Raw genomic sequence first — 13,861 nt, forward strand, 5'->3', positions numbered from 1 at the left:
GCCTGCAGGCTCTCCGGTGGAGGCTTCAGGAGCCCCTGGTCCTCAGCCTGCACGTGCCACGGCCACATGCCCACCTCCCCCCTGGCACCCCGTGCCCTCCAGGGCAGCTGGGGCCCTGCGGCATGGATGCTAGAGAGGCATGAGGGATGGGCACGTTATGAGGCTGGAGTCTCCTAACATTTCAACCAAGCAGAGGGGAGGGAAGCAGGGCTGAGGGAGGAGCTCAGCCCTGGAGCCCGCCTGCTCATTGCTAAGAGGAGGGTGACACCACGGCTCCGAGGACCGCAGGTGGAGCCTCTCACCCGGTGAGCGGCCACAGTGACTCTGCCTCGCACCTGGAATAACACTGGAGGCAACAGAGACTCAGAGAGGTGCCTGGGCAGAGAGATGCCATGCAGGAGGCCTTTTACCACAATCATTTCTTTCTTTTTTTAAGATTTATTTTATTTATGTATGCATACAAGAACTGGGGTACAGGCCAGAGGTGCGGGGGTGAGAGGATTCACCAGAGACAGAGTGGGGAGCAGAACAGGTGGATATACTGAAACACACTGCCAAGGGGAGCAGTGGGGAGACAGGAGAGGTCTGCTGCACCCTGTGGGTCAGCTCCCGGGCATGGGATCGAACTCGTGCTGCAGTGGCTGGTGACAGCTTCATAGTGCTGAGACCTTAACCCCTGTGCCACCAGGGAGGACACGAAATAATTTCTAACCCTAGAAAGGTAAGTGGCTTTGGTGTGCAACACAATTCCCTGCCGCATCCCTGTCCTGAGAAAGATGATCACGCTGTGACGGGCCCGGCCTCCATGCACTCCATGTCCACGCCTGGTCATCCCGGCCGCCTGGACTTGGTGAGCTGAGTATCAGGCGTTAGCCCTGCGCCTGCAGCCCTGGGGGGGGGGTCTGCTCCTCAACAGAACCCCTTTCTCAGCGCCTGCCACATGCTTGCTTAGGGGAAATAATAGAGCAAGATTGCTGACTACAGTCTTGATTTTCGACCTGTTTTCACCAAGCTGCTTTTCCCTGAGACGTGCCTGGGCTTTCCTGCACAACCACCCCGTGCCCACGTCCTGCTACTTCTGTGGCTTGTGCAGTGAACTCCAATTCCATTAAGAATTCTCTGCCTTAGCAAATTCTGTGCATCCAGGGAACCCCCCTCTCAGTGCACCCCCTTAAGGAATGTGCTGTGTGGATTTGGTCAAAAGTGCTCTCCCAGGCCCCAGGACGGAGCCCAAGAGTCACCCAGTCTGCCCACTGTGCTGGAGCACCCAAAGGTGGCATCCGCTCCCAGGGCCAGCACCGAGCTCAGCAAGCTCCTGTCTTCACAAGCAGAAACCTCTGCTCCTCGAGTTAAGCGCAGAAGTGCTTCTCCTCCATGTAAATTATCTTCAATCATTAGGAGGTAAATCCTTGTATTTTGAAGACCTTGAAGAGTCTATTTAGTGGTTGGGTGGCATCTTCAAAGCATTTCAAAGCAGGAGAATCTAAGATGCATAAAGAGTTCTTAATGAGCAAGCAATAGCTCATAAAGAAGACATTACTAAAATCGTAGATTTCAAGTGCAAGCCCCAGCCGGGACCACGGCTGGAGTCTCAGACAACGGAGGCGCCGTGGCGATCACGCACCGCGACGGTCCCGAGACGGGCCAGCGTTTCCTCCAGCGAGGCAAACAAGCATCGCTGAGTGTCGCTGGGATTATAACCACACAGACGGCCGCGCGGAGCTCCTGAGCCCTACTCCTGGGTTGGCGCTTCCACAGCCCTGCCAAGTTTTATTGCACAGGCACGCACGCAGTCCCTGCTGCACCCACACACTCAATTTGTACAATAATAATTTGGAAATGTCATATTTTACCTTTTCATGGATATTTTTTGTTTGTTTCTCTAGTCTAATTGCAGGTTTCTTAAAGGGAAGCTTTACAGCTTCTCTATTTTAACCATCAACCATTAAACACTTATTATCCTGCCTCACAGTAATCATTTAATAAGGGTTATTAACGATTAATATGTTACTGCATTAAAGCTGTTAAAGCATTTCTCTAAACATGAATTTGTTTTAAGAGTGATTTTGGCACATGAGGAAAATCCAATTTGGAAATTTAAATTCATTAGGAAACACACAACTCAACATTTTAAATTTCTCTAGAAAGCTATCTGCTGCTTTTGATCCCTGACTGAATGGAGAGTGGCTGAAAATGGGGGCCCATGAGATGGTGAAAGGGAAAATTTTTTTAATGTTTGGGCCTAAATCAGTTTCAAACACACACATCTATTTTTATAACTTCTAGGTTGTGGGGCCTCCCTGGTGGCGCAAGGGGGTAAGTCTCAGCACTACGAAGCTGTCCGCAGCCTTGGCAGCATGAGTTCAATCCCCCACCAGGGAGCTATACCCACATGGCACAGCAGACCTCTCCTGTCTCCCCGCTGCTCCCCTCAGCGGTGTGTTTCAGTAGATCTGCCTGTTCTGCTCCCTACTCTGTCTCTGGTGAATCCTCTCACCCCCCGAACCTCTGGCCTGCACCCCAGCTCTTATATGCATAAACAATCTTTAAAAAAAAATTCTAGGTTGCAATGAGCATGGCTGTTCCATCGGCTTCCAGCACCACTCACAGCCCTGCTGTCTCTGAAATGGGCCCATCTCTCACCATTCGACAGATACTGATGGAGCCACATCTGTGTGTGATGCACAGAGTGACATGCCGAGGACACAAAGGTCGCTCACCATAATCCCTGCCCTCAAGGAATGCATTCTCTCCTGGAGAAAGAAAAAGAAGCAAACTACCCCTGGCTGAACTCATTCATTCAACAACTATTTACCAGGTGCCTAGCACATTAATGTGTGAGGCTACAGCAGAGAAAAAACTCAGAGGCCCGGCCCTTGGGGGACTCCCAACCTCAGGGAGGAAAGGAGACAGGGCTGGAAGAACCCCACAGCTGGGAATGAAGACTGGATGGGAGGGGGCATAGCCTGACATAAGGGATCAGCACCAGGTCCTGTTGAGAAGGGGGCAATGAGCAAAGATGGCAGAGTGGAGGCCATTGGCAAGGTGGATTATCCGGGGGGAAACCTCTGCAGAGAGAACATGGGCCAGCAAACTATAGCCCATGGGTCAAATTTCTCCCTTGGCTATTAATAAAGTTTTATTAACACAGTCACACCTGCTCACTGCTTTCACACCAATAGCATTAAATTATATGGACTATAAAACCCTTTCTAGAACGTTTGCTGAGCCCTGGGAAAGTGGGAACAGCTGGTGCAATTGGGAGAGAGGGGAGAGCATCCACAGAGCAGGGCCGGGGCAGTAGGAGGGGATGGGATATTGTTAAGGGTGTTAGTTTGGGGAAAACAGGCCAATTGGAAGTTGCTTTCGTTTTGGTTTGGCCCACGGGGGCCATCGTCCTGCATGGGGTCTCTCCATCTGCCTTGGACCAAAATGCACTCAGCAGACACATCTGTGCTGACCAGCATTCTGAAAACGGGCATTTCCTGAATAAACCCAGATCCCTGACTTCTCTAGAGAGACTCTTCTGCCCCCTGATCAGTGCCACCCAGAACAGAGCCAGGCCTCCCAGCGCCACGGTTCGTGCCTGTGCTTGATTTTCTGTCTGTTGGAAGCTGAGCAGAAGAAAGTGAGCACATCGTGAGTGGGCGCCGCACATCACCACGGGACACAGACGCCCCCTGGAGCGGGGGGTTCACCTTGTCTGCGTTAGTCTTGTGCTCCCTTACGGGGGAAGGAATCTGAGCATTTTTATAAAAAATAGTGATTGTCACTGGACAGAAAGACAGTTAAAGCTATTCACCCCCCCCCCCAAAATGAAATCACAAAAACCACAAAACAACAACACAAAAGCAGCGAGCCAGCAGCGGGAACAGCCGTTTGGAGCAGAGGAAGGCGATGACCCCAGAACGGGGAGAACGGAGAGAGGGCGCCTGGCCAGGGCAGCGGGACGCAGGCTGGGTGAGCAAGAGCCCACGGCCAGCGTCCGGGGTGAGAGGGGATGGCGCACAGCCAGGGGAGGCCAGACCTGTGCTGGAAGGAGGGTCGGCCCTCAGGGAGGGACAAGGGCGAACCGACCGTGGAAGCACCTCGCAGGGCTCGGGAGAGGAAGGTGCACCCCTAACAGGCAGGAGCCACAGCCCTGGGCAGGCCAGCCAGGCCCTCTGTGCAGGGGGGTCTCCCAGGGGCAGGGTGGGAGGGCCAGGAGGGGCGGCCCAGCGCCTGGGCGCCGTGAGCTGAGAGGTGCTTCCGAGGCGGTGTGGACTTTCTTCCAGTGCCTGCGATGAGCAGACGAGCTCCCGCATAAACAGCAGATTTTAGAATCTAAAATATTCTTTTCTTTGTTCAACTCGCAACGACGATGCCCGCCGCGGGCTCCCTGCGCCGGGCCGGGTCCTCCACTGTCCTTGCTCCACCGCCTGAGCTCAGAGGGAAGGACCAGCAGGGGGTGAACAGACTCGGACCCCCTGACCGGCCGGGGCCGCCGGGGTCAGCGCGGGGAGCAGTCCGTGTTCACCACTTCATGCTCCGGCCTGAGTTATTTTCCCGGGATATTGTGAAGGGTGTTGCTTTTGGGGAAAGAAAGAAATCGAGCATCTAATTACTTCTCACTTTGCTTTTGGCAAAATCTAATTACAAAAAGCCTTTGGCCGATGGGGGAGTCATTTTGACTTTTAACTGGAACAGTGGCCAGTGAAAGGCAACAAATGGAGAGAAGGAACTTGAGCTCCAGCCCGCGAACTGTGCACAGGGAGCCCACGGCTCGGCAGGAATCAGCAGAGGGATGTGGGTGGAGGCCAGGCCGCGTGGCTTGGGTTGAGGAGGATTTCCTGACTCGGGAGCATGGTCTTTGGGGGTGCTGGAGAAGGTGGGTGCATGAGGACCTTCTCTTCTACAAGGGAGTCTTTTAAAGGCAAACTGTGTATGACGTCACTCCTGTGCTAAACAAACAGAGGAACGACATGGAAGAACAATACACTTTGGACAATAAGACCCATTCCTGGCGGCCAGAGGGAGGGGAAGGGGACCGAATCAGGACAGAGGGAACGTGATTTGCCTTGAATGCACACCTGACTTATAGAATGTTCTAGTGCCTGCTACTTCAAAACAATAAAATGCAAAAACACCAAATTGTGGGAGCCGGTTTAACTACATCACCTCATGAAGAGCTGTCCACGTACACGTAAATATGCACAAGTCCTAAGTCTAAGCCACTAGTTCTCAAGAAGCGGCAATTTCTCCCCAGGGGCTATTTGGAAATTTCTGGAAAATTTTTGTTGTCACATCTAGAAGGGAGGGGTGGGGGGCTGCGATTCTATCCAATGGGCAGAAGCCGGGGATGCTGTCAACCTTGGTAACTAGGAGAGGCTCCTACCCCAAACAAAAAATTATCTGGAATAGAAGGTCAGGAGCTCTGAGGGGAGAAGCTTCTGTCTGCATAAGGAGCTTGCCCTCGGCAAAAGGCCAGTAATCTTTGTAGAATGTGGAAGCTCCAAGGAGCAGATGTTATTGTGGCAATTTCAAGATTTCATCTCCATGCAAACTATGCAATAATTGCTTGAGAGAATGGACGACATCTGGGGTGCAAAATTATCCCCAACATTGTGTTTGCAAGTATGTGTGGGGTGTGTGTGGTGTGCATGTGTGTGGTGTGTGGTTTGTATGTGTATGGTGTGTGGGGGGGAGTTGGTGTGTAATGCGTGTGGTATGGTGTATGTGGTATGTGATTGTGGCATGCGTATGGTGTATGTGTTGTATATGGTATGTGGGGGGGTGTGCGTATATGTGGGGGGTGTATGTGGGGTACATGTGTGTATGTGGGATACATGTGTGTATGTGGGGTATGTGTGTGGGGGTGCATGTGTGTATTTGGGATAAGTGTGTATGTGGGGGGCATAGGTGGGGGTGTGTATCTGTGGGGTGTGTGTATATGGGGTGACTGTCAGGGGCCCCTCAGCTGCTGTGCCAGGCAGCCCTGGCAGGGGAGGTGGTCCTCACAGCACTGGCGGGCACGTAACCACCGTCTCATCCAGGACTGAAGGGGCATCTACTGGCTTCTTGCTTCTTGAAAAAACAAAACTCAGAAGAGCACCGGGGCATGGCGCTTCCCAACTGGATTGTCGCTGCTGGTGCAGGACTTGAGACCCACGAGCTTCCGCCCCAGGAGCAGCGCCAGGCCTGGCGGCCATGCTGCAGGGGCGCAGGCACAGGATGGGGATCCGCGCATCTCCGGGCCACGGACTCAGGGTGAGTGTGACCACGGGAGCTGCCGGCCTGACCTCGTGGTGGTATGCTGCCTTGTCTTAAAAAAACTGATCAAGCTATGGAGCTCCCTGGGGCCAAACACCTTCCTACACACAATGTCTGAAAATTCCCCCAAATGCCAGTGATTTCCCTTCCGAGACACAGCGCGAGCAGCTGCGGGGAAGGCGCAGGGGCCTGCAGGCTCCTGGACACGGGGCCAAGTTCCCAGAAGCCGAAGGGCCCGAGGTCATGAGAGCCAGCGCAGCCCCAGCCCAAGGTCTCGGCAGGACTGCCCCTCCCGTTCCGAGGGCCCGCAGCCCGCGCTGCCCGTCTGCCCAGAAGGACCACAGGGCGTCTGTTTTGATGTCTTTAAAAATAATGACTGTTTTTCTTTACAATCGGCGATGACTGGCTTTTGCACACCACGAGGAGACACGCCCGCAGCCGGGGCGCGGGGGAGCCCCAGACTCACCGTTGAGCCACTTGGAGTTGTACTGCGCCGTGCGGAGAGGGGGCAGGACGCCCAGGCTGCGGTAGATGGCGGGGTCACGGCCCGGGAAGTCCATGGCCGTGGCCGCGTACAGCTCCCCGCCGGCCGTGAGCAGCGCCGTGGAGTTGTGCTGGGGGCTGTAGGGGCAGCGGGCCATGCCGCTGATCTGGTCGTGGATCTCGGTCAGGTTGCTCAGCTAGGGGCGACGAGAGGACAGCCGGTTACTGCCCAGGAAGTCCTTGGCAGGGCTAGTGTCATGTCACCCCCAAATGCAAATGAAGCGTTGCAACAAATGTTCTTGTCCTGACAGGACAGGACATGGCCTCATACTCTGCTAGACCAGCATGCGTGAGTGACAGCCGGAGCTCGCTGACCACCGCGTGGCCGACCCCCAAAGGCTGAGCCCACTCCCAACCCGTCCAGCTCCTGCCCCGCAGGCTGACCTCGACCCCACCCCATCCAGCTCCTTCCCTGCAGGCTGAGCCCATCCCCAACCCCATCCAGCTCTTGGCCCCGCAAACTGAGCTCACCCCCCACCCCATCCAGCTCCTGCCCCACAGGCTGAGCTCGCCCCCACTCCATCCAGCCCCTGGCCTGAACTGAGCGTGCACAGGCAGGAGCGAGGTGCCGTGTGGCCGCTGTGTGTGCTGCATGCAGCCGGGCGATGCCCCCACCCCTCTCTGCTAACGAAGCCAACTTCAATATTTATAGAGGCAGAAACCACAATAAAGAATTATGTACAAATGCATCCACATAAGTGAATCCAAATATTATGAATAGACCCGAACTGTGTGCACGGACAAAGACAGTGGATACCCAGCAGCTTGCAGTCTGTCTGGAATTTCCTAGACTTTCTCTGTTTCCAGAGAAACAACTCCGTGGCCTGAGGCGTCTGGTCGATGCCTTCATGACCAGCCAGGGGGTAGAAGCCCTTCAGGGGCAGGAGCTTTGTGGGGTGCGCTGCTTCTCTTTTCTGGGGTAGGAGAGCAGAGGGGCGCAGGGGCCTCTGAGGATGCCTGCTCTCCTGTTAGACAGGCAGACGCAGAAAGTGGTTGAACCCCTCTCTGCCTCAGGTTCTTTTACTGAAAGGGGGACCAGTGGGTCGGCACCCCATGGGGGTCGTGAGCACTGAGGCCCGTGAGCACTCGGAACAGGCGAGCTCTCCAGCAGCTTCCTGTGAGCCTGGCTCCTCCTCCTCCTGCTTCTCCCTGTCTTCCCAACAACTGAGCTTTAGTTGGGAAATAATTAGTAAAATCACACGTTAAAGTCGGGGTTTAAAGAAGTTGTGCAGCCGGGAAACTGACGCGCTGCTGCTGCTTCTTCATGTGCCCTGTGGAAACTCAAACTAATATCTGCACTAAGGAGGTGACGTGTGGCCTGGGGGGTCCTGCCGCTGCAGCCCCAGGCCTGGGGCAGGAGACGCCCCCACCTACCCAGGAGGAGGGACACAACTGGACCCACTTCTCTGTTCTCATTTTTCGACATGTGTCAACTACAGTTTCCTCATTTGAACGGGGTTTCAGGCCATTCTCAGACGCAACAGTCTCCTCCCCATAAAGCAGCATAAGGAGAGAGAATATAGTGTGGACTCATGTTTATGGTCACTCGGCTAATAGAAATGGCTGAGACACACATTTCAGTGAAATCATACAAACTACAATCATTTCCAGTCCTTCCTATAATTAGCAGTTGTGACCAGGAATAAAGCAATGAAGGAAATATTGAATTTGACCAAGATGTTTTGGGAATTGAAAGCCACTCCTTGGAGAATGGAAACGTGTCTACACTAGGCTCCCACAGAAATGCTCGGTCTTCCCGGCGCGAGCTCCGCCCAGCCCGGAGGAGGCCCTACCGTGCGGTTGGTGCAGACGGGCGTGAAGGCGTTGGTCCCGCAGGTGAAGAGCCGGTCACCTCCCACCAGGAGCACCCGGACGTAGTTCTGACATTCCTCCTGCAGACAAAGCACAGGAGTCCCGTCAGAGGCTGAGCCGGGGTGCGGGTGTGAGTCCATCGTGCCGGCTGAGAAATCAAATGCCCACTGACCGCCTCTGACCGCAAGTTCACAACAAATAGTGAAGTAATCAGACTCCGCTATTGTGCTGAGACAGCCCGCGAACGTGCGTGTCTGTGCCACTCCAGTCTCAAAGCATCTGGTTCTTCGGGTGAACGTGCCTCATTCTGAATCGCAGCAGCAGCAACTCTAAATCGCCTTTGACATGTACGAGGACAACAAATAAAAGGGACCTCATATCAGATGTTGCTCATGAAACTGTCTTAGAAAACTTCCCCGGGATTTTGGGAAAACAAATATTGCGAGTGCCTTTCCCAGGGAGGGGGCCGGGCGAAGGCCTCCGCACGCCCAGCGGGAGCTCTCCAGAACTAGAAACAGCCCCAGGGACAGTCAGACCCACTGGGAAGGGCGTCCTGGACACGTGGGGAGAGGCCCCTGCTGAGGGCCACTTTCTGTCCACCATTTTTTGCCAGGCCTGCAACTCATTCACAGAAGACAAGGCCATGAACTTGGGAGCCAGAAAGCGCCTCCTTCACTTGGAAGCATCCACTGGTCTCTGGGAGGAAGGGGTGGAGGCCATCATGGCCAGGAGGCTGGAACAGAGTGGTCCACAGAGAAACAGAGAATGGCTACCGCAGAGGGGAGGGATGGAAAGGCTGATTAAAGGCTCTCCAAAGAGGTGACAGCTGAGGTGAGTTTTAAAGGCAGAGAAGGATTTAGCCAGGCTTCCTGGAGGAGGTGCCATCTGATACTTGCGGCTTTTACTGAGTAAAGGACAAAAAAGACATTCCAGGCAGAGGATGGACGGCCCCGAGGTGCCGAGACTTGAGAAAGTAGGGTGTTTCTACCATGCACAGCTCAGCTGGGAGCCGGATATAGACCAGGTACGGGGGCTCCTGAGCTTGTGCCTTGTTCAGTCCCTGGACGTCCCGGCGGGGATGGTGTTGCAGGACAGTGGGGCTTCGGGACCAAACGAAGCCTGAGAAATGTGCCTCTCGGAGGCCGGCCTGGCCCCTCCTGCTTGGGAAGGTGGCCGGGGCTCAACCGTGCGAACTGGCTGCCTAAACGAGGCGGAAACATCAAGGGAAGATGTTTCTCTTAATTCGGATGAGCACGAGCGGCAACCGATTATCACTGACGGTGACTCTGAAGACCTTTGAGAACGAAAACAGAAGGGAAGGTGTGAGCTCCCACAGAAGGGCGAAGGAGGAAGCGTAAACAGGAGGCAGTAAGTTGGGCAACTGAGACGCAGAACCAGAGCGGGAGGCTTGTTCTGTTCTGCTCTGTTTTGGTTTTATCATTGGGGACAGGCCAGGAGAGTTTGGAAGAGACAGAACCAAACAAGCCTTCAAAGAGCCACCTGGGGATCCCTCCCAGGCCCGGAGGAGGCCAGAGGGCGCAGGGGAGCCCCACCCAGACCAGGCTGTGTGCAGATGGGACTGAGGCAGGGATGGGACATGGAGCCCAGCACAGCCGGGCACTCGGGGGACCCGGGGCTGAGGGGCTTTGTCCGAGGGACGAGGGACGGAGCAGGCAGGGCGGGCTCCACGGTGCAGAGCCAGACAGAGGCCCAGGGGGCCCGGGTGGGGGCCTGGGCTTTTCTTGCTGCTCCCTAAACACTCTCAAAGATGAGTCAGGATGCAAATAGCTCTTTTTTGTTTGTTTGCCTTTTCTTAAATCCAGAAACTGACACCAGATAGGTGCGTGCAAGAGGCGGTCGGAGACCTGGAGCACAGAAGCCACCTCAGGAGCACCGCCCCTGTTGAGGGCTGAGACCTCAGGGCTGAGGGTCCCGGGTCTGCCAAGGAATAGACGGCGCCTGCAGCTCATCCCAGGCAGAGAAGCAGCCCAGACGGGAAACCGGGCAGTTGTCTTCCTCTCCCTGCAGAAAGACGGTCCTCTGAGGCCCATCACGAACTGGAGGAGCCACAAAGGTGTGGGTGTGAGAACCAGATGCAGCACATGCCACAGAAACAAGCCCTGGACAGAAGTGAGGGGGGCACAGTGTTCCCGTTGGGACACGGCTCACGCGCGCCCCCACCAAACGCCACGTCCTCTGCCTGGTCACCCGGCTCCTCGTGTCGCTGTGTTCATCTGGCTCGCCCCTGGTTTCCTTTTCTAGTGGATAAAACCAGACATCCAGGCAGAACTGGCCGAAACCAAGATGGAGGGAGGAGTCAGGCGAGGGTGCAGCCACAGCCTCGCAGCCGTAGCGAGACGCACGCCCTGGACAGACCGGACAAGGCCACAGGTGGGAGACAAGGGGCGTGAATGCCGCCCCTGGAAACCTCTGCCTGTTGCTCTGAAATCCTGCTGGTGCAGGCCCCTCAGCTGGCCGCTCGCCTTAGCACTTAAAAGTCCCATAAAAGTCCCATTTCTCCCCACTTTGGCGAGCTGGCCTGTGTGACAAGAGCCCACAAGGTCTGAGGCCTGACCCCTGATGACACGTGACCTCCTTCCACCAACTCTCGTCCCTCGAGAGCTCTAGCTTATGAGCGGTGAGTAGCCAGACCCCGAATCTCCTGAGCAGTCAGAACCATGTGAGGGTACCCTGGGCTGCTCTGCTGTCTGGGTCAGGTGCTCGTGACCGGGGTGTCCCCTTGAGCCAGCCGACCAGTGAAGGAAGGAGGCCAGCGGGAGGAGCCAGGAGCAGCAGACATGAAGTGGGGCTGCCTTTTTCCAAAAGGATGGAGGCTGGACCAGCCCCAGGGGCGGGAGCTGCCCATGGTGGTGAAGTGGGGGAGCAAGCGGACGGCCTGGGGGGAGGGGCGGGTCCTGCCCACCAGGCAGGAGAAGGGGGGACGCCTGAGGAGGAGCTGGGCAGGTGAGGCTGCGTCCTCCTTCTCTGCCCAGAGCCAAACTCGCTGACCCAGCGCCCTGCTCGGCACAGGCCCTTCCTGTGCCCCTGCCTTGAGAACTCTGCCAGCTCCGTTCACAGGCTGCTTCCGCTGCCTCTCGAAGCACACTAGACCCGAGTCCTAAATAAATGCAGGCATCTAAAACAACAACTTCTTGATTCGGGGGGAAAGAGGTTGGGGTAAGATCCAACAAAAGAAAACGTAAAAAAAGTAAACATGGAAGAAAGTGTAGAGCTCGTCTTCAGAGCAGAAGATCAATTTAGGAGTCAGAGTCCGACAGGCCGACAGGCCCGGCTTGGTGGCCCGTTGTCTGCTCCTCATCCCACATGCAGATTCCCCCACAGAAGACCTCCGGGCTCTGTCAGCGCCTGCGCTCTCGCCTCTTCCCGGCGACTGCACTGGACAGCAGTGCCGCCTGCAGTCACCCGCATGACACTATCGCCACATCGAAGACGACCCTTTCGGAGAGTCCGTTTCGCATTTCTCTTATCAGTCGTAAATGCCTAAGGTCTTTCTCACCGAAGTTTTCGTTTCTTTGACCCCACGACTGTAGCTTGAGGAAGTGTAAGGGAATTCAAAGAACTCGAGCTTTCCAAGAAGCCCCGGTGTGCATTGCCGAAGCCACCAGCGGTCACCGCGTGGCTTCTGTGGCTGGACACGAGAGTCGCTGGCCTACTGTCAACGCGCCGCCTGACCGTGAAAACACGCCTCGCGCCTGCGGCCCTGCGGGCTCACTGCTCCGTGACTTTGAAGCAATTCCTGCTTGAACTGAGAGCTGAGAGGCATGACCGCTGACTTGCCGAGAGCGCTTCGGACCAGGCCAGGACACGAGACCCTGGCCCCTCGGGAGAACATGCGTGTTTCAAAGCCATTTGTAAAATGAACGGACGGGCTTTGCCTGATGGCCTTTCCGTCTTTAAGCTGGCATATTCTGCTGGAAGAACGATGCCCTGTAAGCTGAGCGGCTCCCCGGGCAACACCTGCCCATCACTCAGCCCACCCATCTGGCAGGGTGGGGCGGGGAGGGAGGGCTGGAGCCTACAGCCTGTGTTAATCAGAGCACGCACCGAAACCAACATGGCTGCCTCTCAATCATGCCTCACCTTGGTGAGCACTGATGCCCAAGAGCACTGACAGTAATCACGCAGGCCTTTCAGGGTGACTGCACTAACCACCGTCATTATTACTAGTGAGATCGTGAAAGAAAGTGTCATCCAGTCACCCGAGCATAAGACACAGCCAGGCATTTACATACGTCCAGACTTATTACGGAGCATGTCTGGAAAAGACACAGTGTTATTTCTATATAAATATATAGATACATAAAATAGACATAAACACACATATATGGATGTATTACAAAATTATTCTCCATGATACTTAATAAAGTATTTGCATAATATACATCCATGTAAACTGATATGTATTCTTCCATAATGGGATAACTTCCATCCCAGCTGACTCCACAGGACACATCTTTGAGTACCTCAATTTACAAAATCAAACCTTGGATAAACTGGGCTGATTGTTAGCAGGTAACCTAGAAATTCCAGCAATCCCATAGGATAAAGGCAGGTCTGTCGTGTGTCACAGGCATTGGCACAGCAGCTGTCCCGACATCAGTCTCTCGGGGTCAAGGCTCACCCCCACCTGGACCATCAGTCTCTAGGGGTCAAGGCTCACCCCCACCTGGGTGCCTTCACCAGAGTTCACCTCTCAGCAGAAGTGGAAGCAGAGCACGGGAGGCAGCAGGAAGAACGATGCGCAGAGCCCTGGATGCCCCCTGAAACTCGCCCCCCGCGCCCCCACTAGACAAATCATTCTAGGAACTCGGTGTTAAAAATACCAAAACCAGCTTATGAACGAGACTTTTGAAAGTGCTAACGTGGGGTGTGCACATAAAGCAGCTCTTCAACTCCTCGAGAAGCACTGGGTCTCCTTTGTAAGTCCCTAAAGTTCATGGTGGGAGGGTCTGGCTCAGACACACTCGCCCTAGCAGACAAGGCGCTTGTGGGGCCACAAGAGAATTAACTATTTGTGTTTGAAATAATATTTGTGTAAGCGGCATTTCAATAGTTCTCAAAGCCCATCTCCAGAGTGGTATTTCAAGAACTAAACACGACAGGGTTTCAGAGTCTAAACACAGATGCTCCCCCTCTCAGTGCTGGGGGAGGGGGTGGCCGCACAAAAGGCCTTGAGCTCCAGCCTCACAAAGACCCAGCAGGGCCGCCCCACCCCTCTCCTAGCAGACCTAGATCC

General features: G+C 55.0%; 1 protein-coding gene across 1 annotated transcript in view; it reads right to left on the minus strand.

Annotated features, from left to right (window-relative positions):
* Positions 1-13,861, minus strand: part of SEMA5A (semaphorin 5A) — a gene marked incomplete at both ends in the record, with an annotated part of 211,126 nt that overhangs the window by 87,096 nt on the left and 110,169 nt on the right. Inside the window, 2 exons of the mRNA XM_084233709.1 lie at positions 6,716-6,929; positions 8,586-8,684. Of these exons, the coding sequence (XP_084089835.1) occupies positions 6,716-6,929; positions 8,586-8,684 (313 nt within the window). The remainder of the gene's footprint in view (positions 1-6,715; positions 6,930-8,585; positions 8,685-13,861) is intronic.

This window comes from Talpa europaea (genome assembly GCF_964194135.1).
Source record: "Talpa europaea genome assembly, chromosome: 5".
Taxonomy (NCBI): domain Eukaryota; kingdom Metazoa; phylum Chordata; class Mammalia; order Eulipotyphla; family Talpidae; genus Talpa; species Talpa europaea.